This window comes from Cavia porcellus, unplaced genomic scaffold (assembly GCF_034190915.1).
Source record: "Cavia porcellus strain 051 isolate PalLab524CR breed Dunkin Hartley unplaced genomic scaffold, mCavPor4.1 scaffold_32, whole genome shotgun sequence".
Lineage (NCBI taxonomy): Eukaryota > Metazoa > Chordata > Mammalia > Rodentia > Caviidae > Cavia > Cavia porcellus.
Window position 1 is genome coordinate 20,340,115 of NW_026947515.1, and position 27,190 is coordinate 20,367,304.

Here is a 27,190-nt window from a genome sequence, read left to right on the forward strand (position 1 = left end):
GTGACATCCATCTGCTATCAGCAAGGAGGCTTTTTGGAAACGGACCTCTTAACTTTGAAAATGTTTGTTGGTTAGAGTTTTTGTGGCTGCCTCAGGGTTGGTTGGAATACATCACTGGAGGCAGAAAGTGACAGATTTAGCAATGGCATCAGGGGCGCAAGAGGTGCTGCCTCCTCCTTGGGGATACATTTGCATTAGAGCGGACCCAGTTTCTGAGGAGTCCTTTGGATAACTTCTGGTTTTGAATCTTTCCTTCTTCTTAATTGGTTTATTTAATTTTTTTTTTTTGCTGTTTTTGGGGATGGAACTCAGTGCTTTCCAAATGCTTCCAAAAGCTCTCTGCCACTGAGCTACTCCTCATCCTCCAGGATATTTTTAAATTGCTAACAATTCCATAAGTCAACAGAAATAATAATCTGTTCATATTTCTGCTCTTTCATCTCTTTGTAATTTTCATTTAAGGGAGACTAGTAATTGTGCTTTTCATAGATGTTTCTGTTTGGGCAAGCGTGTTGGCGTGATGGGCAGCACACTGACATGGAAGAAGCATGGGGCTGGGGCAGCCCTCCAGGAGTGAGTCCCTGCCACTGGCCATGGTCTGCCTCCTGAGGGGCTCAAGCAGCTCTGAGCTGAAGCTATACCATCCACTTGTGACTGGCTGGGCTAGGCAAACTCAGCTTTAGCAGTCCCTGCTCTATTGAAGAAACGTAGAGTTAGCTTTGATTTCCTATCACACATCAATTTCTCCTTTCCTTTCTGCTCAATTTGCTTATAGTTCCTGTCTCTTCCGGTGAGGGTGGGCGTCCTACTGGGAGCCACCGAGCCGAGCCTTCTACTCCCTTCTGCTAACAGCCTCAGCAACTGATTTTCTTGTGACTAGGAAAATGTCTGCATCTCAGGATGCTCCACGGTGCTTAGGTGTTATTTCTCTGCCTCATCTCCAAGGAAATACATGCTGAATTAAGTTTTTTGTTTTTGTTCACGCTTAGCAGCACCACTGAAACCAGGATTTCACCAACCGTGCTGGGGCAGTGATTGCAGGAGAGGAACAAAATAGGTCTTGCCAGCTTGCTTCACGGAGTGCAGGAAAGAATTGGCCTCAGAAAGGACCTGAGTGCCTTGCCAGTCTCAGAGCAGCGTAGGTAAGAGCTGCTTCTTCATGGGCCTTTCTTTCTCCTCCCAGGCATGGGCAGATGCCTTTCGGAGCAGTCCTGACCTCACTGGTGTGGTGCACATATATGAGGAACTGAAGAGGAAGGGGGTTGAATTTCCCATGGCAGACTTGGACGCTCTGTCTCCCATCCACACTCCCCAGCGGGTAAGCTTCCAGCTGGCATTTTCTAGAAAAACTGACTGCAAAACGGATGAGCCAAGCTGCTGCTACCACCCTTCTGCTGCTACCTTTGAATTATTCAGCTTGTCATCATGCTTTCTTAAAGCTCCAGGGCATTTCTTTTTAATAACAAGGGGAATGCAGGAGTAAGACAGCTGGTTGACTGGTGATTAAGTGGCAGGGGTGTCTCCCCCTGGTTTTCACACTGACTGTGGAGGAATATAATAGAGGGATCAGTTCAGGGTTTTCATGGAAATGGCTTCTTGGGTAGAGCCTTTATGTGAGGGTCATTAGTACCTGCTTTGGAGAGGCCTCTAGAATATGATGTAGGGATCTGTCCTTGTTCCCCTTGAGCCCTAGAGCACCTCAGAACAGTGCACAGGGATAACATTACTCATCAGGGGCCAAAAAAACAGCTTTCATTTTTTTTTAAACTGTGTAAGTCAAATGGATTTTTAAAAATATGATGCTAGAGATTAAACCCAGGATCTCATGCATGCTAAGCATATGCTACTGAGCAACTATGCTAACCTAGACAAATGAATCTTAAATGTATTTTGAGCTATCAACATTCAGCATTGGTCTGAGCATCCTTGTATTCCTCATGTTCAGTCTTGGGATTCAAAGCCCAGGAAAGACCGATAAAGAGGAATACCACTGAAGCTCTTACAACTTGCACTGAGCGACTCTGCACTTTAGAATTAAGCAAATGCAGGTGGCCAAGCATGATGATATATGCCTGTAATCCCAGATACTCCATAGACTAAGGCAGGATGATCAAGGCCAGGCTAAGGATACAGCTCAGTGCAGAGCCGTGAGTTCAATCTTTAGTACTGAAAGAGAAAGAAAAGAAGTAGAAAAGACATAGGCCGTACCATTCATGACTTTCCAGCAAAGTTAGTCCCTCTGTTAGCTGGGCTGAGAAGCAGCTCCTGGTCCTGGGGGAGAACTGGGAAAGCTCCAGAATCCAGAGACTGTAGTCCAGCCTTGCCCCATCTACCCATCTCTGAAATGGGGCCTCAGTGGTGCACTGTCTCTTGTAAACACATGCACAAATGTTCACAAGGTTATCTGAGCTGCCCCAGGGGAAAGCACAAGGACTTGTACTTTCCAAAGCATTATTCACGTTATGATTTCTCCAAACCACTTAGTAGGCTTTGTGGAATAAACATAACCTACTTTATTCTCCTAATAATGACATGGAGCAGTGTTGTTCCTATAATTATAAAGAACGTTTTGTAAATTGCATAATTGCTATTTATATTAGTCTACTTGTAAAGGCCAAAATGTAATCGTATGCTACCAAATAAGGATTCATGATTAGCAAAGCTTATTATAGCCCTCCCTCCTCTTGAGTCCTAAGGTGGTCTTCATAATGGAACCATGATCAGAATGGTCTTTTGAGTTATATTGGTTGTCTATTGCAAACTCCTTAAGAGATGAGTGAATGGAGGAACCACTGTTAGCTCCACTGCCTGGATGGAGATGTTGGGTGGGCCGAGAGGGGTTCCATGAACTCTGAGGGAAAGCACCACCCTAGCTTAATTGTGGTGCTGGGCGAGGTTGCATAGCAACTCAAGTGAGCTAAACATTTTGTTGTTGCCCTGCCAGAGTGTCCCAGAAGTGGATCCAGCCACAACCATGCCCAGGTCCCAGTCCCAACAGAGGACAACTTCTGGCTCCTATTCTTCACCTCCTCCTGCTAACTACTCTACTTCTCAAGCCCCAGCTCTGAATGTGACTGGCCCTATTACAGCCAACTCAGAACAGGTACTTGCATGCTTCCAGGAAAGCCAAAAGACCTCCTTTTTTATTTTTCTGAGAGACACATACACAGGTTTCTTCAGGCCTGGCACTGTGCTGGCTGCAGTGACACAAAGATGGAAGGGCCCATTTCCTGAGGGAGACAGATACAAGACTGTCATGATAGAGTGTAGTCATGTCATGATGGGGAGTAGAGCTGGATGCTCTGTGAGCCAGGGATGAGCAGTGCCTCGGGCAGCCCAGAGCTGAGCACTGAGGGTTCTGAAACCAGCATGGGGCTATCAGTGAGGACGTGTGCAAGCAACGGCCTGGTGTGTGCAGCACACAGAGGAGCAGGCTCCTCAGGGAATGGGAGGTGGCCCAAATGCAGGGTAGGTGTATGTGTAGGGCCTGAGGAGGGGAGGAAATAGTGTCAAAATGTGTGGCTAAAAGCAAAGGAATGTAATTGAGTTGTGAACAGCTTATCTGTCACTGAGAGTTTTATATCAATCCTTGATGAAAAATTATCCATCAGAATCCAGTGGCCCAATCAGCAAGGTGCCAGAGGCTGCAATCAGGGAGGCCTTCTGAAAGGACTCTTCCTGTCCTATCCTAAACATTGTCCTCCTTATGCAGGTCACTTCCTAATAGCTAATGCCACATTACCCCAAACTGGATGTTTTTAGATGAGTTGCAGAACCTGGTCTTAGATGAACCTGAAGAATTTCCATTGAATTTCAGAACTGGTCAGACTTGGAAAATAAATCTATCCAATGTTTGGATTTCAAAACCCTTGTTTCCTATTTGTGACAATGTCTTTATTATGAAACCTCACTGAAACAGAGGGATCACTCAGTTGTTTTTTAGGTGACAAGTATTATTCCAGGACCATGCCATTGTCCCTTCTTTGCCAGCGCTGAGGGAGGAGTGTGAATAGGAGGCAAGCCAGGAGTTAGGTTGGTAGGCTTGAGCTACTTATAAGTGAGCCTTTGGCAGGACAGTCCATGTCAGTTTCCTGTCCATCAGAACGGAAGCTAATCCTTCCCCTGTACCCTGCAGGCAGGTGATCCTGCTCCTGCACTCTTTACTACACATTACTTTTCACTTGGTATCATTAGGCAGGCTATTGATGACAAAGATTCCATGGATGACCTCACTTTCCCATTAAGTTCTTTCTAAGCTGAAGTCCCTTACAGGCAGACCAGAAGGAGATGGAAAAGCTGCTCCTGCAGAGTCCATGCAGAAGATAACTAGATGTCCCAATGGACAGATCTGCCCCTTCCTATAGTGTGGCTCATTTTGATCTCCCAGGCACAGCTGGCTGACATCTCCTTCCTGCTTTCCTCCCTGTGACCCAAAGATTGCCAGGCTGCGGAGCGAGCTGGATGTGGTTCGGGGAAATACAAAAGTCATGTCTGAGATGTTAACAGAGATGGTTCCTGGGCAGGAGGATTCATCTGATCTGGAACTGCTGCAGGTGAGGAGGACCTCATCTGTGGGAGGGCTGCTGTACATTGTGGTAGGACTTTGTACCTGGGGACACAGCTGGGGCCTAGGCTGTCTGTTGTCACTGTTATTAAGAGGGACTAGCCCACACTCAACCTTATACTTCCTAATGATGGGCACCAATACAACTCCTCCACTCTTTTAGTTCCCTTAATTAACATTTCTCTTGATTATAAAATGCCAATTATAGAACACATGCCACACCCTCAAAATAAATTAAAGAAAGAAAATTAAGAAGGAAATACATTTCTTTTAACCCAGGCATTCATAGAAAATGCTACTGATGTTTCAATATATTTTCTTCCACACTGTTTTCTGTGTTTATTAAAAATCTGGGTGAGACCATGCTATGGTACAAATTGGTGTGTGGCCCTGCTCCCTCAGTGTCATGTCATAGATACCCCTGCATCAAGCCCTGAATGGCCTAATAGCATGTGGGTACCATCTTCTTCCTAACTCTTGGCTTCGGGGCTCCCCTCAAGGAAGAATTCCTGAGACTTTCAAAAACTTGAGACTTCTGTCCCAAATGCTGAGTGAACTTAGGTTGAGGGGCTTAACCTGAGGAACTTCTGCTACCCATGCTGCCTTTGGACACCTCACATATCTGTGTGTGTGTGGGGGGGGGCACACACTTCTGAAGATTGATCACAGACCTTGCACATAATAGGCAAGTACTCTACCACTGAGCTGTGGTCCTCCTACCCCCAAAGTACTTGAGCATGACAGGAGAGGGTCTAGGAGCAAGTGGCCTGTAGTCCCCCCTAAGACTAGAGCCAGGGGTCCCGTTAGGCCTGTTTCCTAGGCCAACCAGACCCAGAGCCTGTTCCCAGGTATCTACCACACTGAGTTTCACATGACTGGGATTTGAAGAAAATAGCAGCAAGGCTGCCCTTAGGAGCGGTGACCTTCTAGAAAGTGGAGAGAGGGTGCTAGGAACTGCAAGTGCCACATCTTTCCAGCAGGAGCATGAGTGGGCAGGTCAGGCGCCAGACTGACCTGGTGATCTGGGGTGGGTGCTTCTTGACATGCCTGCTGCTGCTACTATTTCCATGTTGTATTTTGGTCATCAGTCTTGGCCCCCTGAGTGCCATATCTCTCATGCTGCTCTTGGCATACATTGGCCACTTGAGGAACATGGTTCTGATGACTCTGCCCAAGGAGTACAGTCCTTGTGGCTTGGTCTGGGCCCCAGGTGCTTCTTGGAGTACCCCCTCTCTATTGGGAGTCTATTAGTTCTTATAGGAATAAGGGTGGGTGGTAACCTGCATGGAGCCCTGCACAGAGCCCAACCCCAGGGCCAAATAGAGGCAGGAGCTCTGGGCCTTGCTCTGAAGGAGCTCATGGCTTAATGCAGGAGACAGACAGGGAGACATCTCATCGCATGTAATATGAATATCAGACTGCTATTGGCCTTGCCCCAGTGTGGAGCCTCCCCAGTTCCCAGACCGTATTCCTGCCACCTGCATCAGTGAAGGCTTGCTCAACTCAGCAGGGCCAACTGTCTCTGTGCCACAATCTGTGGGTCCTCCCCCACTTAATGTGTCATCATTGGCCTCTGTCCCCAGCCTGCAGCAGTGGCTCTGCCAGGCATTACCCAATGCACAGGAATCTGAGGGCAGTCCAGGGGCCTCCAGAGGCAGCTTTGTGCTGTGTCAGCGTCGGAATTCCTGCTGACGGAGTGTTGCTCTGGACAGAATAGCTCCTGGCAGCAGGGGATGGGTTGAACAAAGCCAAGATGCTTCCAGACAGCCAGAGCAAATCCAGACAGCAAGAGTATTCCGTGTGTGTGTGTGTGTGTGTGTGTGTGTGTGTGTGCGCGCGTGTGTGTGTGTGTGTGTGTGTGTGTACGTGCTTGTGCATGTGAGTGTGGTTTTGATTTTTGTTTTGTTTTGTTTTTTAAAATGAGCCCATCAGCCAAGACAAACAGAACCTAATCTCCTGGCGTCAGCTCACAGTTTTCAAAAATAGGTTGCTTCCCATGACGTTTACTTTCCCTCTGTTTTGTTCCAACTCTGAGCCTCCCAGGCTGCACTGCTGTCATATAAATCAAACAGAAAAAGATCGACTTGGTGCCCGTGGGAGGCTGTCCTTTCAGCTTGGGAGATGCAGGAGTGGGCAGCACTGTGTGAACAGATTTAGCTCTCCTGGCTGGTGGCCACATGCCTGACGTGCTCCCTCCTCTCCTTCCCCAGCAGTCAGAAGACAGCGGCCCAGGGCTCCCAAGGGTGGGTCCTACACAGAACAGTGAGTCTTATGCATGAGAAAATGCCACAGTCTGCTTAGAAAGAACTGGTATCATAATCTGTCCCCAGGACCCCTCAGTCAAGCTGGAGGGCAGCCAGGGTGCTCGGGGAAGAAGCAGTCCAGAGCTGAGTGCTGGCCAGGGCAGTGGAAATAAACACGTTTGTCACCAAACCAAATGTCTCCACCAACAGCATCTGCTCCTGATTCAAGCTTAAAATACTGGCTAGGAGACAAAGGGAGTTGGAAGAGAAGTAACTATAGGAGTCAGCCCCAGGCTGCACCAGAGTAGTTGATCATAACTGTTGACAAGTTATGTACCACTTATTCCCTGCACATGGCAAAGCCCTCTCAGGTGTATCCTCCCACATTCTGGCAGGAACAGCAGGGAAGCTTATGAGCAATTTGCCTGTGGACTCAGGGCAGCAGATGGTTGGTATGTGAGTAGAGGCTGAGGCCACTCTAGTACCCTGTGCTTTTAATTTAGCTTGAGCACCTGTGGAAAGGGGACAGGATTTGGGGACTAGCCATGCCTCCTAGGGCAAGTGTCAAACAATCCACTTGCTGATTTATAAGAGTCTAGCCCTGTTTGTGCTCAGGTTTCCTTTTCTGCATCATCCTAGTGTCTGCCTGGTTTGTCTCACATCGCAGTGGCAGGCTCTTCCCACAGCCCATGAAAGCACTTTTGTTTCCAGGTAGGCATCTGGTTAAACACGGGGAACAGCATAGAGGGTAGAGAGCGCAGTTTATGAATCACCGAGTGCACATCCTAGCTCTCCCACCGATGAGCTAGATGATACCAGGCAAGTCACATTTTTTCTCCTTTGGCAATCTGGAGTGATTGCTTTCACCTGAAAAATACCTGGCATAGGGCTGGGGCCAGGCAAGTCCTCCACAAATTGTAGCTTGTGAACTAGAACCACTGTTGTAAAACCCTCCTGTACTTGAGCTCAAATCAGTCTGCTGAAGCTTTGACCTTGGTCTATCCTAGAAAACAGAACAAAACTAATTCCTCTTTCACAGGGAATAGATGCTTAAGTATTCAGAAACTTCTGTAAGCCCTGCCTGCTCCCCAGTCTACATGGAACATGTGCAGCTGTTGGAAGCTCATCTCATAGAACAGCTCTTCTCATGGGGCAGGCATTGTCAAGTGGAGAGCTTCCATCATCCAAAAACCCAGGTCCATCTCTTTCTTGTGTAGCTGTTTTTAGGCTACATCTTCTGAATCCTGTGTGTGGACATGAGTCCAGGGCAGTAATGTAAAACTGTACCTGTCCCTGCTTAAGTGCACACTTTTAGCTGCTTTCTGGAATCCTAAAAAAGCTTGGGACTCCATTATCTATTGCCTTTTCTCTCCTGATTTTTTTAGGCTTTTCACTTTTGTCTTCAGTTAATAACAACTTTTTTTTTTTTTTTTTTGTCTTTTTCCTTTTTATCAGTACCAGGGATCGAACTCACGACTGCCTGCTTGCAAGGCAGGCGCTTATGCCGCTGAGCTAAATCCCCAGCCCCCAATAACAACTTTTAATTAATCCGTTATTTGCCCAAAATGAACATACTTATATGTCACCCATCAGATATTATAAAAGAAACCATCCTCTCTGTCTTTCTTTCAAGGAGCAGATGGTATAAACCACTCCCCTCTTGCATCTCATTGCAACAAAGACAGAATGACCAAGGCCATTTTTTCTGGAGAAATACAGAATATTATATATGGTTAGCTTCATTACTCCCTGTTTCCCTCAAAAGATTTTCTTTTCCCTCCTGTTTCCTTCTGTATAGCAGAAAGGATCTTCAAGACCTTATTCTGTGTTCCCTGGAACTGAAGAAGGTTTAGAGGAAACCACAAAAGTGATTAAAAGACCATTTTGTGAGATGTACCTGAGACTGACTTCTGAAGAAAAGATAAAGCCTTGGGATTAGTTCGACAGAAAAGAGAGGATATATGATAACGTGTTCTGGTAGATGAAAGCTTTTGCACAAGTGACTAGCTGTTCTACCCTTCTGTTGAGAACAAGAGATAAGGAAGAAGCCAGAGCTAAAATCTTTGGCATGAGAGAATTCCTGTCCCTGCTTTTGCACAGTGGAAAGGGTGACCCAGCCAAACTGCTGGCTCTCCGGTGCCTTAGACCCAAAGAATCACTTGGCCTGGATTGTTTGGACAGAGGAAAGTCTGCAGCTGAACCTGTGTGGAGCTGGCTGAGGATGTAGTAGGCAGGCCATGGGGTGGCCAAGTGGCATGACAGTACAGAAATCTTAACATTTTGGTTCATATCTTTTCTTCTTTGAGAAAGTCATTTAAAATGTTGAGTCTGCTATGGTGGCACATGCCTATAATCCCAGTACTCAGAAGACTGAGGCAGGAGGGTTGCTGTGAGTTCAAGGCTGGCCAGGACTTCATTGTGAGTTCAAAGCCATACTGAGCAACATAGGGAAACCCTGTCTCAAATAGACCCCCCCCCCCACCGCCGAAAAAAATGTTGAAGCCAGGAAATGGAAAACCTTTCTCTTTGCAAAGAGCCCTGATGCAGAGTGCCTAGAATGGACTCAGCCTGTCTCTAGGCTTAGGAAAGCCATTGGGATTCACCTCTAGGATGGGAGCCTGTAAGACTATCCTGCAAGATGACAAGTGTTCCAGCTGCCACTTCAGCAGGCAGGCAGTAAAAGCCGAGGCAGCAAATAGAGACCAAAGGAGATACCTCTTGTGTTCAGGGTCTATGAGAACACTACATGGACTCTGCCTTTGGGCCCTGTTCTCCCTCCAAGCTGAGGACTTAACACTGGAGTCTCACAAAACCTCTGGTACTTCCCAAACAATATTTGAAAGTCATGGAACCCTTTCCTCCACAAATACAATTCTACAGAGAATGGCAGTATTGCTTTTTAAAATAGATGAAAGTAGAACTGCCCTGGCTGCCATGGGGCAAGATATCATGGAGGTCTCGGGGGCACCTGCATGACATTCTATAGAGCTCCCTGTGTGTGCAGCCCCTTTATTTTACTCAGAGAAGCAGAGAGTCCTGGTGAGGTGAAGAGCGTGTCCATTCACTGACAGCCGGCTGTCTGCTGCTTGGTCCGTAGAACCTCGGTGTGGCAGGGCATCCGTGGGTGAGACAAAGAGAAGCTCCTGCCCTCTCTGGCCTGGTGGTCCTGGTGACTGGAGTAGTCACAGCCGTATTCTTTTTTTTTTTTTTTCCTTTTTCCTTTTTATCGGTACCAGGGATCGAACTCAGGACTGACTGCTTGCAAGGCAGGTACTTATGCCGCTGAGCTAAATCCCCAGTCCCAACACAGCCGTATTCTTGAGACACACTTGGCAGCACTCTGAGGTGTCTGGTTTGGGTCTCTGAATCAGGGAACCACCTCAGAGTTACTCTTGTCCTGGGGCTTTGCTGTGTGGTGTGGTTGCATCTGGTCATCACTTGGAAGCTCTGCTAAAGGAGCTCTGATAACATTTTGGGGTGGAAGGTCTAGTAGAGTATGTCTCTTATGCTGAGGGAGTCTTAAGGAGAGAGGGGGAGATGTAAGTCCCCAGAAAACATTCCAAATGAACAAAAAGACAGATAGTATATCTGTCTGTCTAAAAGCAAGCCCCCAAAAGATGTATAAATAGGTAAATCTGACACTGAAAAATACTAATGGTAGAAAATAGATGGTGGTATATTTACTTTGCTGTATGTTTAACATTTTCATGATGAAATACTGAGATAGGGAAACATCTTGAGGTCTTGAAGGATGGATAGGAGTTTTTTAAATGGAAAAAAAGGGACGCTGCAGGCAGAGTTAGCTTCTCAGGGCCCTTGAGCAGTGGGTAAATACCTGGGGTCCCCTGCCATCCTTGTCAGTCTCCGATGTGGTTGGACAAGGCCCGTGGGTTCCATGTAGTCGTACCCCAGGCTGCCAGACAAACTTAGAACTGTCTACCATGACATGCCCCCACACTTCCCTAACTTGTAGATCTTGCACCTTATCGTTGGCCTGCAGTTTGGATGAAGTTGATTGACCTTTTTCTTTCCCTTTCCCAACCAAGTAAATTCAGAGCTTTCTGCTTGGCCATAAGTGCCAGACAGGGGCCAAACTTTCCTGTCTTGGGCCTTGTGGTGAGGTCTGCCTTTGCTGAAAGGAGTGTGCCCTGATGATCCTGCCTTCTCCAAAACCCAGGGTGAGAGTTTTAGGAGAACCAAGACTGGAAATCTATTTAGAAAAAAATCTGGAAGGTTTTTCTGGCTTTCTCAGTGACTAAGAGAGATTGTAACACCATTCTGGCTATGGAGACTTAGAACCAAGATGAAAGGCAGCAGTGCCATAGCCAGGACCCAGCAAGGTAGCCAGACCCAGTGTCAAGGAGTCTCTAACAAAGCTTTTTGTCAGTATGACAAAACCAAACTTGTGAGTACCCACTCACCTAAATCCATGTCCCTTCTGCCCAATAAGTACAACTGTACTCAAGTGATCCTGGCCTGACCCACTTGGTTCAGGCCTTCTTGGCTGCCCTCACGCTGGAGGACTAATCATGAGAGCTGAGCATCATGGGAGGAGGGACAGCAACAGAAGCTGGTTGAAGTCACTTATCATGTACATATTTGCAGAGATAGGCCCAAGGCACACAGGCCCAATGGAGTGAGATTGGAAAGTCTCCTTCATATCATGGACTGAGTGTGGGAGAAACAGAACCTGCCTTCACTCATGAATTCTCTCAGGAACACTTGGAGAGTGTCCTTGTGAGTCAGTCATAGCACTGGGAACATGGGGAAAGAAATCTCAAGCCAGGGACCAGAGGAGAAGGTTGATTTAGGGCCCAGCCATAACAATCCTGAGGATGAGTGCTGTGTTTCGTGGTGCCAGCGAGCCTGTGGAAGGGCCACCTTCCACTTCCTTCTTTGCTTGTCTGACCGCCTCAGTGACCCAGCTCAGTATGTGTGGTTCAATGCCATGGAGAACAAAATGACAACACACCTCAAAGAGAGAATCTGGCAAGAGAGAATGCTATCCAAGAGAATGGAGATCATGAGGCAAAATAATGAGCCATACAGAATGTCACTGGCTCATTCACTCCTCCAGTGTCTGGGTAGATGGAGACACCATTTCAAGTCTCCCTTACCCTTGGTGGGCAGTGGGATTTACAGTTTTGTTTATAGGCAGTTCCTGACTTGGGAGTCTGAGGGCCAGGCTGGGAAGCTGCCACATCTCTGTAGCATTCTTATTGTGGTCTACAAGAAGGCAAGGAGCCTGGGAAGTTATTTGAGGGAGCCTCACAAATAGGTTTAAATAAGAATCTCAGTAAGGCACTTATACCAGGCAGGGAGGACTCATGGAATCTAGGCCATGAAGTGTAAGGCTCTGTTCTCAACGGACATTGCTTCCAAGGGTCAGGAGGGCTTGATGGTGATGAGGAGTATGCAAGTGTCATGTTTGGTTAGGGCAGAGCTCTGTGGGAGCTTGTGGCACTTCTGAGACCTTGGCAAGGAGATGGACATTCCAGCACAAGGTCCCTATGCAGTCATAAAATATACTCATGCTATTGCTGCCAATATAAGTAAAGCAACAGCATATTTTTGAGGTCCTTTAATAATCAGTATTCTAAATGGCCACACATACCACCACCTAGAAATTCTACCTATGAGGAGCTTATGCTGTGCAAGCACTTGCCCAAGGATGTAAGCATCATGTATACAAAGCTCATTACTGTATTATTTGGGTTCCTCCAAAAAAGAGATCACAAGCGTGTGCCTCACAACACCAAAATGGCAAGATGCATTGTGACACACACAAAGGAACGAGGCAGGCTGTACAGAGTAATAGGGAAAAAGGTCTAAAATCTTTCGTTAAAGAGAAAAAACAAGCTACAAAGAATCATATTTTTATACTTTAAAAATGGTTTACATAGACATATGCTTATCTGTACACAAAGTGTGTATGTGTGGCCATTTGAAAAAGTACTGTGTCCTCTGGGGCATGAGTGAGAGGCGGCAAGGAGGGAGCCTTTACTCTCCATTCTGTACACGTCTGGCTTTATGAAGAAGCATGTACTCCTTCTGTGACTTTAAGAATCAGTACAGATCTTTTCAAAGACACTAGAACGTGACAAAAAGCATTCCTAGCAGGCTGTGCAGAGGTGCATGTGTTCCCTAGGAGCTGAACAGGACCTGTCGGGCCATGCAGCACCGCATTGTGGAGCTCATCTCCCGTGTGTCCAATGAGGAGGTCACCGAGGAGCTGTTGCACGTCAATGACGACCTCAACAATGTCTTCCTCCGCTATGAGAGGTAGGAGCAGGCCCTTGAAAGGATTGTTGCCATAACAGAGGGATTTCTTTCATAAACAAGGAGAGACAGAGGGAGAGAGAGATTAGAGTTAGAAAATACTCATCAGAGATGCTAATTTCTTCCCAGATGACAGAGAAAATGCTCTTATTCTCCTGGGAACAGAGAGCAGGAATTTGATGTGCAGAATTGGGCTTTGCTCTTTGTAAGCCTTTGGCTGCTCTGCCCCTCCTGTAGGTCCCCAGCCCCAGAGAAGGCTAGGACTCGGGAACTGACGCCCAGAGCTGCCGCACCTGCTCCTTTGATGATCCTTTGAATTTGAAAAGGATTAAGGGGGGGGCTCTACTAAGAAAAAAAAAAATTTCCTCTTTCCCATCTTGAAAAAGCAAGAATTTTCCTTTTGTAAGTGTCAGTGTGTCTGGAGTGATCAGGAGAAACAGGCAGGGTATAAATGCCAGAATGCTGCTGCTGCTGCTGCTGCTGCTTAGGAAAACACATTCCTTTCAGGTCTTTCTGCAGCCAAATCATTTTTTTGTCTTAAAGTGACAACTCTTGCAGATTCTTTTCCTTTTCAAAGACTTTCTTGGGATAGGTCCACACTGTATGATTTGGATGGGCTGTCCCTTGGACTTTCCTGAATAGCTCAGTAGAAGGACCAGAAAGGACCTTCACCAGGCCGCCCATCTCCCAATTACAATGAGACCCAAGAGGATGGGACAGTGTAAGTCCCCTCAAGTCTTAGAGTCCCTCTATGTGACTCACAGCTTCCTGGGTGGATTGGTCGGGAGGATGAGGACAGCATCAGTCCTGGCAACAGACACTGTGTTTACATTTCCCTGTAGGGACTCAGAGGATGGTATTATGGTAGTTGTCACACCACAGGATTGTTTCAGCTTTTGCCTGTGACACTAGGGATGGGTGACTCTGTGCCCATCTAACAGGTGAAGTTGCCTGTGCAGTAAGAATGTGGGCCCATTCAGCAGTCTATAGCATGTTGTCCAGAGAATAACAACAGTTCCCAGGAGCCTTGACTCCCAGCCTGAGGCCCGTGTGTCTTGCCATGTGGTTTCAGTTCCCCGTGTTATGGGCTTGGTTTTGACATGTTAGACCTATATAAGCCCTTGATATAATAGGGTAAGAGGAGCTAATGTGGGCATTGTTACTCACAAGTTTACCTGTCCTGGCCTTACAAAGAACTCAGAGGCACTGCCTAGAGTGAGCAGTCCTGCGGTGCCATCCCAGTTAACAATACCTTGGTAAAACTAGTGGTCCCTCAAAGATAGCATGGCAAAGGCACCTCAGGATTCAGTGTTTCAGATGTGTATCTCTGCCCTCTTTGTTGAAAAATGCCACACAAGTCAAAACTACAATAGACCCACACTGCCTAGTCAGATCATTCCTTATGGGGTCCTTTGCCACCAGGTGCTGGTGAGCAGCAAACCATCCCAGGTTCTGGCCAGGAAAGTCTGCTGGATACCTCTTGGTCCATGGCATTTGGCTCATGGCACTTGGAGCTTTTAAATACAGTACAGAACTGTATCTGTTGACCCCATAGACCCCATAGCTGTTCATGTATTCCTTGCCAATGGGAGAATGCCAGGTGTGGTAGATGGGACACTTCTGGGGTTAGTCACAGTCAAGCCCCATCTATAGCCATCTGCTGACTGGGTGCAGTGAAGATGGCCCAGCATAGCTGCCTGCCCCACCGTCCTGGCACCCACTGGGTGGTTGGCCCAAACCTCTCCACAGCTTCTGGCCAGCCTTTTCTCCAGGCATAGCCAGCATCTGTGCCTGTCCTCTGTGCCACCCCATACTTGCCCCACTCCTTTTGTCCAGAGGTGGAATTGAGGGTTATCTAGCAGAAGTAGAGTGGGGCCTGTGTTTAGTCCCTGGCTTTGTAGGTAGACAGGTGGGGTGCCTCCAGGTCAGATAGTTGACTCGGCTTCCTCTTCAGTGGGCAGAATACTGCTTGGGCCCAAGTATGTGAGGAAATGGCTGAGATGCTTGTGGTGCTTCCTCAGTGTGATAGCCAGTACTTCCTCCCTAAGACTAACTAGTGCAGCTATGGAAGAGGCAGGGAGCTGGTCCTCCTGAAGGGGGGAGTCCAGCATGGAAAAAGGCATAACACAGTTGTACATGTAGGATCTACTGTTTCCCTCCCCACCTGGGACTGGCTGGTCTCCTTGAGAAGAGACGCGCCCCTGCTGGGTCCCCAGAGGTCTCCACAGGACTGTGCATGCAGCAGCCTCCACACAACTTCCATGCTACTTATTGCTTTGTTTTCCTTCCCTATTAGGTTCGAACGATACAGGTCAGGCCGGTCAGCTCAGAACACCAGCAATGGAGTAAGTGAGAACCCCCATTCTGAGGAGAGTATCCACACACATTAGGGCCACAACAAGGCCACATGTGCTTGTTGGCCTCCCGTCTAGTTTTTCTAAAGAAGGCTAAAGTATTTGGATAACTGTAAAAAAGGGAGCCTGGAGAAAGCTTGCTGGCAGTCAGGAGAGTGACACAAAACTTAGGTTTTCAGCTTCTAGAACCTCACTGTCCCTCTAGAACTCAGAGCTACTTTCTTTGAAGTGGGAAGGGAGAGAAGGCCAGCAGGCAGCTGACTGACAGCCTGGGCTCACACGTGGACTCTGAAAGCAGTGAGGGAGCCACTTTGCAACTGTGTGGGGCCCTGTTGATATCTTTTCTTACAAAACCCTCCTTGGGGCTGGGGATTTAACTCAGCGGCATAAGCATTTGCCTGGCAAGCGTGAGGTCATGAGTTCAATTCCCGGTACCAAAAAAAAAGCCCTATATGGTGCCTGCCTTGTTCACCTCAGAGCTACCCAGAGGCTCGGCCCTCAACCCCTGTCTCCTGTCCCACAGGTGCTTAACGAAGTGACTGAAGACAATTTAATAGACCTGGGCCCTGGCTCTCCTGCCGTGGTGAGCCCAATGGTGGGGAGCACAGCGCCCCCGTCTTCCCTCTCCTCCCAGCTGGCAGGCCTGGGTGAGTGTCTCTCTGCTATGTAAAGGGGTCTCTACTGTGGGCCTCCTTGTGGCCTCACCCCTGTTGGAGGGCTGAAAGAGAGCATTTGGGGAATTTGGGGAATCCTTGTGAAGGTATATTTCTGAGTCTTAGCCAATTGTACAACTTTCAATTCATAGTTTCTTTCCTGAAATTTGAAGTTTAAACCTGGGTTGGAAAACAAAGGTGGGGAAAGTTCCAAGTTTCAGTATTAACTAAGCCAAAGATGGCAAATAAGTTTTAGTTTATTGGTTGCTGGACACTCAGGTTTGATGCTAAAGCCAAATCACGACCTAAAAAGATAAAATGTGATTGATTGGCGATGTCTGCAGTGGGCTGAGCAATGATGTTACTGACAAGTGATGGTACTGACAGATATATTTACCTTCTTTGAGCTATTCCATAACCTAAATTGTTCTACTGTGAAACTTAGAAAAAACTCCCCACCTTTCCACAGTAAGAATGAGTATATGACTTAAGATTCTTTGTGTTAGATGATACCAACTTAGAACAAATAAAATAATAATACTGACATATTAACAAACATGGCCCTCAAAATTCTGTCCTCTTTTTTTTTTTTTTTAATTATATTTCTTCCTTCATTTCACTTCAATTAAGTTGAGCTTTTATTTAAGATGGGCATGGTGGCACATACCTCTGATCCCAGCACTGTGGTAAGGGGATTGCAAGTTCAAGCCCAGGCTAGGTAAATTAGCAACTTAGTGAGACCCTGTCTCCAAATAAAAGATAAAAAAAAGAACCAGGAGTTTAGGTCAGTGTGAAGGCTCTGGGTTCAGCCTCAGTATAAAAAAAGAAAGAAAGAAAATGTAAAAAACAAAAAGAACAAACAAAATGCCCTTTATTTAGTGGCCTGTTAGTTGCTGGGATTTGTCGTCTTAACACTTTATCTGTAACCACTGTTTCCTTATTAGAACAGATTTTTCTGCCTACGTCCATCCAGATTATGGGCCCCAGATTTAATGCCTAAAATTCAAAGTGCTGCCTCCCTTCTGAAAGATCGTCTGGTCCTTGCCCATCACCTCCTTTATCTAACATTCGAGCCGCGTCACTGGCCATCTCTCACCTGCCTTCTGAGCCCCCTCCTCTACATCATCTCTCCCTTGAGCAGCGATACTGTGCACAGCCTGGCCTTCCAGACCTTGTACCTTTGTCCCTGTCTTCACCTTGTTCTCTAGCATAGGCCCACTTATGTCAGAGGCCCACCCTTGTGTCAGTTTGGAGTCTCCCCTAATGTCTTTAGACAGCACAGCAGTTGTTTGCCTCTGTATCATCTGCTTGGTGATCTTCCTAAGGCAAAGGACTACGTTAGATTCCTCTGGGCCCACTAGAGGTCTGGCTCTGGACTTGGTGGGTGCCTGAGAAGGAAGTGCCAAATGAATAAGCAGCCCAGATCTTCAGACCCTGTGATGATGAGAAGGGTGCTGAGAAGGCTGTGGACCCTCCCTGCCTTCTCCACGGCCAGCAGTCTCTGTTTTGCTCATGACACCCGCTTTCCCTCTTCAATAGCTGGGGTACAATACTGTTCTGTCTGCCACTGGCCTGCCCTAGCTGTACTGGGAGTGCTAAGGATGGTCTTGTCCTCCTCACAGGCCCTAAACCTGCCCCACTTGGGTCCTGTCGTCAGCTCCACCACTTACATTTGGTTCTCACCTGCCACTTATTTGTTTTGTTGTCACAGACTTGGGGACCGAGAGTGTCAGCGGCACCCTCAGTTCACTCCAGCAGTGCAGCCCTCGAGATGGCTTTGACATGTTTGCCCAGACCAGAGGGAACTCCTTAGCTGAGCAGCGCAAGACGTATGTGGGGCTTCTTCAATGGCTGTCTAAAGATATTGGAGAGAGGTGCTAGGGGGAGTTGGCTCATCCCTGGTCATAGTCCAGCACAAAGAAGCCTTTTATCTACCAGATCCAAGATTGCCAGGAACTTTAAAATATGGCTGTGAGGACTTGGCATTGGCTGCAGATGTTGAATGAATGCCAGCCCTTCTCCCATTCTTCTCTGCTCTTGGGTTTGACCGTGGTGTCAGTTCTCCTGTCAGTTATAGGAGTCCACCCTTTTTTTCTCTCCTGCCTATGTTACAGCTGCAGACATTGCCTTACTCGGCCCCTCATCTGCAGGAGGAACACAGATGCAGGAGGGTGCAGCCATGCAGGGAGCCAAATGTGTGCCTAACAGCAATATCTAACTGCCAAAGAAATATAGAGAGCAGAGGCTTTTCCAATAGCTACTGTGGCAAAAATGAGCCATGTGGAATTGGAGGAGCTGATTCCAAAAAAGAGACAATACCTTGCATCTTAGAAAGACACAGAGCATGCTTTGAGCTTTCTGTTTAGCCCAAAGGTGATCACTGCTTATACAATTAGTATTATTGAGCTTTTATCTAGCTCCTCGTCCTGAGGAGCTCCAGACACCATACCACTTTTTGACACCATACCACTGAGCGCCAGAGAGGCCCCAGTATTGTGACTCAAAGAATGACTATGAAAAGCACAAGCCCCAAGTCCCAGAGTTCAGTGGGGAACTTATACTCAGACCCAGGTCTTCGTGTTTTGTTTCAGCTGTAGGCATATAACATGAGCCCTTTGCCTCTGCCCAGGGCTAAGGTCACACCTGAGAAAGGTACCATGGGATAGGAAGTGATTAGTTACGTCACCACCTGGCCCACGACTCTGGGGAACCACTTACTCTACTTGTACTGCTTTGTCTCTAGGGTCACCTATGAGGATCCCCAGACTGTTGGAGGACTTGCTTCTGCACTAGATAGTCGGAAACAGAGCTCAGAAGTGGTAAGTCTTCTATCCTGTTTTGGCCCAGTCTTCTGCAGCAGAAGTTAGGCAGTTTGGTAAAGCCAGCTGGGTAGTTCAGTAGAAGCTGACCAGTGTAGACAGCAGGGACGGGCTGGGAAGATGCACGGAATACCTGTATGCCACCAAGCAGTGTCTTGTTGAGTTCTCCCCCACCAAGTAAGGTGACAGTGCTATGATACTCAAGAGAAACATGCCCAGGACATGGAAAATGGGTCCAGGGGCATGCAACATGTAGGGACCCCATCCTGGAAGTTTCTAACTCCATAGCCCCTGATCTTCCTACTGCAGGATGGGAAGCTCTTAGGAATCAGGTCTCCCATGGCCAAGAAGGGCCTCTCTTCACATTTTATAGTGCCCTGGGGCTGAGCAGTGCACTGACAGCATAATGCTCTCACAGGGAAGGCAAGTACCAACCTGAACCAACTGTGAATCGATAGCTGGCCTAGCCAAGCAGTGCCACTCCAGTGGAGGGCAGCTGAGGGTCAGGATTTCTTTGGGGAGCTGGAGCAGTTAGAGGGTGGCTGGGAGGGTATCCTGGGAACCTCCCAGTGTGGAAGGAGTAAAGCCCAGGGGAAGGCACCTTGAAGTTGAAGGTTTTACTTGCATGGCCCCTAATTTAGATGCAGCTGTGGTTTCTTTAAGATTACAGATAACTGAAGGAGAAAGGATTCATATCTAATGCTTTTCTAGAGCGTTTTCTTACTTGTGCCTGACTATAAAGTATGTGTGGATGTATGCTGTTTGCAGGGCAGTGAGGAGGCAAGCTCTTGGGGTAGCTGCCTACCACAGCCAAAAATCCCACCAGGTTCTCCAGCTGGGTGGCAAGGGTACATTGCCCACCCATCCACTAGACAGAGAGGTTTGCAAAGGACTCTTTTCTCCTTGAATACCAGTTCTTAGCTTTCCACAACCCTTGCCCAAACAAGTCCAGACAGACAGTTTGGCTGTAACCTGCTATATCTAAGAAATCCTCTCTTCCCTCACTCCTCTTCCCATCTGGTCTAGCCAACATGATTTGAAAGAGTGCACATCTCTGGACTGGCCACCAGGGGGCCCAGGAGAGCCAGTGGCTGCCTTGGGTTCTCTACTCAACCCTTCCATTGGAAGAGCAGGCAGTGCCACTGAACCCTGATACCCACTATCCAAACAATATTTGTTGTTTTTATTTATTTATTTATTTATTTATTTATTTATTTTTGGTACTAGGGATCAAACTCACGACCTTGTGCTTGCAAGGCAAGCACTTTTGGTGTTGAGCTAAATCCCAGGCCCCTGTTGTTTTTATTTCTCCCATTGTTTAGACTATTCTCCCAACCCACTAGAGAAATGGTTGGAAGCCTTCCAGCCTCCTGCCCAGTGAGGATACTCCTCAGCCAGGCTGTCTGCGCTCCACTGTTGTGCCAGGCCTGCCTGCTCAATGCCAGCATGTGTCCTGCCACACCTTTGCCATTATCAGTGCTCATGCCCAGGTTCCAATCCAGATGTGGTGATTTCTTACTTCAGTTTCTGGATATGTGGCCTCCTGACCTCAAAGGTCCTGATGACAGCAGCAAGTTGACCACATGTGCTGGTACCTAGCTGTTCATGTTTACTTTTCCTAGGGCAAGGCTGACCTCAGCAAATGGGCAGGTTTTAGCTGTATCTGTGTGTATATATGTCCCTCAGGCTGCCTTGACCCTTCCCAAGCTGTGCTGACCTAGAAATGAAAATGGCCAAGAGCGAAGTTCAAAGCACAACAAAGGAGAGTCTCAAAGCCACACCTCTACAAATACAATCCCACCGAATCGGCCATCTCCACTTTGAACATTTTTACCATTTAAAACATGAGTAGAGCTCAAAGATTTCCCAAGTGCACAGGAGCGGTTGGCATAGTATCTGCTATACTGTTGGGGTTCGTGGTTACTAAACTTTTTTTCTTTTCCAGACACTAAGGGAGAGGCACTAGGGGAGGGACTGGGGGACATCAAGTCACATTTCCTTATATGACAAATAACCAGACCTAAACATTGGCTTTTCTGTTTCTACAATATATTCTATGCCTTCTTTATTACGGGTCTTGCTGTGACTTTTCTTTCTGGGACTTTTCTGTCCTTGGCCCAGCAGAGAGGGAAAGGTGGGGACTTTGACCTGGAGCCCATAGACAGCTGGCTCATGACCCAAGGAATGGTGAGGAGCCACTGCTGAGCTGAGCCAAGCCCGCTGTCCATCCCAACCCTTCACCTTTGTAATAGCATTTTCCTCTTGCCAACTGCTTAGTCCCTGTGATCAGACAGGACAAGGCCACACTCGCTTCTTCTGATGGGGTGCCAAATTTCCTCGACTGTCTTTGTATGATCTTAGGTGACAAACTTCCTGCCCCAGAAACACCTCTTGTGTTCTACTGAGGCCTGTGCCCTGGGCCTTCAGGGTCTGTAACATTAGCAGTGGTGGGGGTAGGGGTGGGGCTTCTCTCCTTGAACTGTCTTAGGAGCTCTTGGCAGTATTCATTTTTCCAGGATGAGCACAAGTACCTATGGCCTTTGTTTGGGAGGTGGCAGTTCTGCTGGAGCAGACACAAAGCATCTGATGAGTTACAGATGCTCCCCAGCCCAGTACCAGGGAATCCAGCAGTTCTAGGCTTGGTAGACCTCTGTGATAGTTACCTGTGTCTATTGAGTCAGTCCAAGGAACTAGAGGCCTCTTACAGATGTACACACAGTAGAGTGGAAAGAAGACAACTCTGGGGGAGTTTAGTATGATAAATAGAGTTGCTTCTCATGTCTTCTGGCACAGAGACCTGGGAGGATCTCTCCTGCCCGGTCTGTTCAGGTGGCCCTGAATGCAGTGCACTGAAAGGGCATGACTACCATTTAGACTGCTTGCCTCAGGGTGATCATTTCACCTCCAACTGGGAGCCCAGAGCTGTGAGTACAGGTGGTAAGGAAGGGTGGAGGCACTGCAGAGGATGGAAGCTGGCGACAGGTAGTAGTGTAGGCCTCTGCATCCCCGCGGGTGGGGTAAGAAGGTGCAGGACCACCCTTAGGTTCGAGGCCAGCCTGTGGCCAAGAGAAGAGCCCAGACAGCTGAATGTCCAGGAAGGAGCAGCAGGTCTCAGACTCCAGGCAGGCCAGGGCTGCCTGCCTGAGTGGGACTTGTGCCAGCCAGGACCGCAGAACCAAGGTACATGCTTAGGCTAGTGACCTGTGCACAGCGGTGCCTTTGTGGCACTTTTCTTTTGCCACCTGCCATCACAGCAGCATATTCCTGCCCTAAATGAGAAGGCAGTTGTTCCTGCATTAACCCCACGGCCATTTAGAGACGTGGGCTGGTCAGACCAGACCCCCGTTTGCTTCTGAAGGACAGGCTAGACTCTGGCCCGCATGTGTGAGTGGCCTTAGGACAGTTCCTAAAGGTCATGTCTGCTCCATTGTTCAGACTGGGAAAATCTAGCCCATGTGCCCTTGTGCCTACTAATCCTGCAAAAAAGGATACTGCCTTCCCAAGCTATCTAGTGTGGCCTTGGCAGCTGGCGTGGCACCTGGCCCTGCCCACACAGATTCCACCTCCACCCCACCCGTCACTGCTCTGTCCCACATAGAGCTGCAGTCTCCAACTTTCTGGAAACAGACCTAACAGCTAACCTGACGTCTCACCTGCCAACTTGCAGTGTTCCCCCCGCCCCCCCCCAAAAACAATGTATATTAATTGCTTTGCTTTGTTTCCCATACTATAGAAACCTTGAGTCTTCCCAAACCTCCTGAGTGCAGATTCTTACATGGAAACTTTTTGTACTATTGAGTGAGACCAGAAGTTTTAGGCTATTTCTGCATTAGGTTTGATTGAAGTAATGTAGGGAGTTTCACAGTTGTTGAAAATGGCACACCTGTGCTGCAAACTTGTTGAGAAAATTGGACAGGTGACCTTGTGGGCTCGGGACTGTGGGAAGCTGCAAAGAAGTACCTGACCAGCCCCTCCTCTCCTAGGACTTCAGGTGTGAGGTTCCCAACACAAAAGCTGGCTGGCCAGGCCAAGCTGCGTGCCAGTTGAAGGGAAATGAGATCTGGCATGGGCCAGTGCTGAACCAGTGGCCCTACCTCCCCTGTCTCCCTAGCCTATAGGTCTTTTTGCTTCTCTTGGATGGTAATTAGCTAAGCTGTCTCTCATTCTCAGGGTATAGCCAGGGGATGCCCTGGTGTGAACAGATATATGTCAAAGCAATACCAGAAGTGGATTAGTGAGGTCTATTGCTGCCAAAGCCTGTTTGGCAGTGGAGCCCCCCAGGTCCCTCTCACTCAGGACAAATGATCAGTAACCCTGAGAGACTCAAGCCTGGCAGGTCCAAGGCTGCAGAGAGCCTAGCCACAGGAGAGCCTGGCTGTGTCTGATCCTTTTCTGATTTCTGAAGCTGAGTCAGGACAACCTGGGCTCCTCTTGGAGGCCAATCTACTGCCCTGACATCTGAGTTCCCCTCTCTTGGACTCTGAAGATAGGGAGAGCTGGTGTAACTGTTGTTTTGGCCCCACTAGCTCAGCCTGTCTATATTCACAGGACTTAGGTTTATAAAGGCCCTGGTTTCTATGGAAGAATGTTCCAGTCAACTTCCTTTCTTTTTTCTCTTCTTATCTCTCCCTCCTCTCTGTCTCCTTTGTCCAAGTCACACTCTTCAGACCCATTGGACTAGCCTACAGCTCAGATCATTGCCCAGAAAATGCTATAACCATGGCACAGCAGAGCCAATTGGCTTCTTAAGGGTCTTTTGGGGCTGCCCCTCATTTTACAGATGAAGATGCTGAAGCCTTCCAGAGCCCTGGTGAGGTGTCCAAAGCAACAGGCCAAAGACACCAAGTCCTTGAAGACAGTGCAGTGCTCCCTAGCCAGGGCCCCTCCTGTCCCTCAAATTAGCCTGAAGAGGAGCTTCCTTTCCCTCCATCTCAGCCTCTGCAGGAAGGATTTTCATGACAGTACATGTTTAAGTCAGAATGGATAGTACTTACATCATTCAAGAGAATTTAACCCTGTTGAAATGCTCCAACTGCCTATTTACCAGGACAGGAAAGCTAAAGCTAAAGTTTTGCATGTGACCACAAGAAAGTTAATCCCTGCCTTACCTTAGATAAACAGAGTTAGTAAACAACCCTCTGGCTGTGCAGTGGTTCTCACCCTGTGGCTCAGTGCCTGTCACACCAATAAATCTGACCTCTTTGGGGGTCTGCATCAGAAAATAGAAGCCCCACCTTGAAAGATAAGGGATGTGGCTCCGTGATGGGGTTCTTGCCTTATATGCAAAAGGCCCTGGATTTGATCCCAACACCCCCCAAAGAAAGGAACGATGACCTCACAATCACTGTGTTTCGCAGATGAAGAAACTGAGACCAAGCCTTGGCTCCAAGCCCTTGTACCCTACTTTTCCCTCCCCACCCACATCTTTGAGGCTTCTGCAGACAAAGGAAGGTTGCGAGCTCCCCAGTGAAGCAACACCCAGAGAGAAGCATCTTGCCCCGCACTGGAGCCACGCACCGGTGAGGGCTGTGGCCCAGACAGCCAGTTTATCCAGCCTGATTCTGCCACTGGCTTTAGTCTCAGTGTCCCAAAAGGACTTAAGGCACGAGCAATTTTTCTGCCAATGTAACACACACAATTTGGAGTCCAACTGCTGATGGTGAAGCCCTTCTTCCCAGCTGAAACCTGTTGAGCCTGGTTTGTTTGTTTGTTTGTTTGTTTGTTGAGACAGGATCTCACTATGCAGTTCAAGCTGGCCTTAAACTCACGTAGCCCAGGCTGGTCACAAATTTGCAGCGACACTCCTGCCTCTGTCTTCCAAACACTGGGATTGCAGGCATGCACCACCATGTCTGGTTTGAGCCTGGTCTTTACTGGCTGAATTACTGTCAGCATTCTGGTCTTCTGAGCTCTGACCAGAATGTTCCATGAAACTCAGCTTACAGCATTCTATAGCTTCTCTGGCCAGCATCCTCAAATTTTCCCAAACTCCTGTGAACTGTTTCCAAAGGCTTCTGAACCCATGGTCAGAGAGCATCTAAGAATAAGCCGACTTTGCAGGCGCGTGGTCGTGAGTTCGATCCCCAGTACCGATTTAAAAAAAAAAAAAAAAAAAAAAGCCCACTGCTGTGGTACCAAAATCTGTCTTAATTACTTTCCTGTAATTGGGACAAAATAGCCTATACCCAAAAATAAAGAAGGACACCATTCCATGAACACAACTCACTCAGATACCTCTGGAAAAAGGAAACAACAGCATTCCCATCGTCCTGCTTGTGGAGATTTTTTTTTTGGAGGATGTAAAAAAGTTTCCAGTATCAGTGTTTCTTTCCTCCATCCCTGCTTCCCTCCACCTTCCTTTCTTTCTGAAGTACTAGGGATTGAACTCAGAGTCTTTGCACTAAGCTAGCTCCCAACCCATTTTTTATTTTTTATTTTGAGGGTCTTACTAGGTCACTGAGTTGCCCACGCTGGACTTGAACTTGGGATTCTTTTGTTTCAATCTCCCAGATTGCTGGTATTACAGGCATGTGCTCCCACACCCTGATTGATTGACTGATTGATTGATTGATTTTTTTGCATTACTGGGCATCGAACCCAGAGCCTTGCACAAGCTAAGTATGTGCTATACCATTGAATATCTACCCCAGCTCTTATAAGTTTTTATTTTATTTTGAGATAGGATCTCAGTAACTGGTCCATGCTGGCCTTGAACTTGGAATCCTTTTGCCTTAGCCTCCCAAGTAGCTGGGATTACAGGTGTGCAGTACTGTATCTGACAGTGTTTTTTTTCCTGAGCATACTGGCTCTCAAGATTTTTATTTTTGTTTCTACTAGTACTTGTTTGTAGTACATAAAAATTTTTTTATCATAGATTGGCTTTCAAGATTAATACTCAGAGAAGGAAACTGGAGCTTGATCCCCAGCCCCAGGGATAGATAGGTGGGTAAGTGGGAGGGATGGGTAGATGGATTTTTATGTACGAGGAAGGAACCCAGACCTAGTACATGCTAGGAAAGCACTCTACTGCTGAACTGTAACCCCAGTGCTCTATTTCCTTTTTAATAGTAATTAGAAAAGTATAAAAAAAAAAAAAGCTGATGGTTTTAGGCCCATGGCCCCTTATTGGCTTTTTTTTTCAAGCTTTGGCAACATACGAAATGACCAGTGGCATACCACTCACCTAGCATGTGCAAAGCCCTGGAGTCCATTCCCAGGACTACAAAGAAGAAGAGAAGAGGGGAGGGGAGGAGAGGAGAGGAGGGCAGAAGAAAAAAAGAAGAGAGGAAAAGCTCAAAATACGGATCCTCAGTTTCTTCCAGAGACTGAAGCTGGACACATATATGAAACAGCTCTGGCAGGTGTTGGGGGTTGATTTTTCCCTTTGAAAAAGCAGCTGACTTTCTGAGCCTCAGGGCTGGGGACTCAGTGTAGTACACATCCTTCCTGAGCCAGGCATCAAGGCTGTGAATATTGGTGTGTCCTGTTCCAGGAACATGGCATGGCGGGTTGTCTGCAAGCATTGGGTGGCAGATCACACCCGCTGCTCTTTGCAGGGGAGGTTGGCACCTGACTTGGGCACAGTTGGTACAGCCATCAGTCCTTCATCCCCCTACCCCAAGTGAGTCATCACATATGTGTTGTTCCTAAGATTTATGTCAGGGTAATAACTTCCTGAAATGTTTTAAATTCAACCACCTGAAGTCCCTAGTAAGTCAAAGGGATAAAATGGGAACAGAGAGGGCTACTCCCTTACCTGGGCAGTTGGTAGGTAGCTTGGGCCTTTCTTTTTCTTTTTCTTTCTTTCTCTCTTTGTTAGATTTTATTTTAATGGTGCTGGGCATAGAACCCAGGGCGTTGAGCATGTTAGGCATGGGCTCTACCACACCACACCACTGACCATACCACTTGTCCTTGGCTTGACTTTCCTGAAGCTGTTTGGCGGGTTGCCATTACTCAGTTAAAGTTAGGGCACAAAAAAGATTCTGAAGACTCCTGCTTAGCATCACGTGCTCTGCCTGTGTGCACCAAACCCATAGCAGATGTCAGCCTCCATGATTGGAGTTGGCACTTCAGGCTGGTGATACAAACTTCGGGCTCTTCTCCTTTGCAAAAGTTCTCATAGTTTTTAGACACTACTTATTTCAATTTTATTTTTACCCTAGATTGTGTCTTTGGAAGTGTAGTTAACTATAGATATTATCCTGGCATTTTTTTCCCCTAAAAATAATATGCTAGCAAGTGAGCCCCTGGAAGGTACCTCCCTGACCCAGGGTAG

General features: G+C 47.5%; 1 protein-coding gene across 9 annotated transcripts in view; it reads left to right on the forward strand.

Annotated features, from left to right (window-relative positions):
• The window catches only part of Tom1l2 (target of myb1 like 2 membrane trafficking protein), a 113,778-nt gene that overhangs the window by 78,666 nt on the left and 7,922 nt on the right, over window positions 1-27,190 (forward strand). For 5 of the 9 annotated variants that reach the window (XM_003465959.4, XM_063242268.1, XM_005001961.3 and 2 more), the window contains exons 5-12: window positions 1,184-1,318; window positions 2,945-3,103; window positions 4,437-4,553; window positions 12,956-13,089; window positions 15,383-15,431; window positions 15,964-16,087; window positions 17,805-17,922; window positions 18,837-18,912. In XM_003465959.4, coding sequence (XP_003466007.2) covers window positions 1,184-1,318; window positions 2,945-3,103; window positions 4,437-4,553; window positions 12,956-13,089; window positions 15,383-15,431; window positions 15,964-16,087; window positions 17,805-17,922; window positions 18,837-18,912 — 912 coding nt within the window. Of the gene's footprint in view, window positions 1-1,183; window positions 1,319-2,944; window positions 3,104-4,436; window positions 4,554-12,955; window positions 13,090-15,382; window positions 15,432-15,963; window positions 16,088-17,804; window positions 17,923-18,836; window positions 18,913-21,033; window positions 21,100-27,190 lie in introns of all 9 variants that reach the window. The other 4 variants (XM_063242266.1, XM_063242271.1, XM_063242269.1 and 1 more) reach the window with 2 other exon arrangements.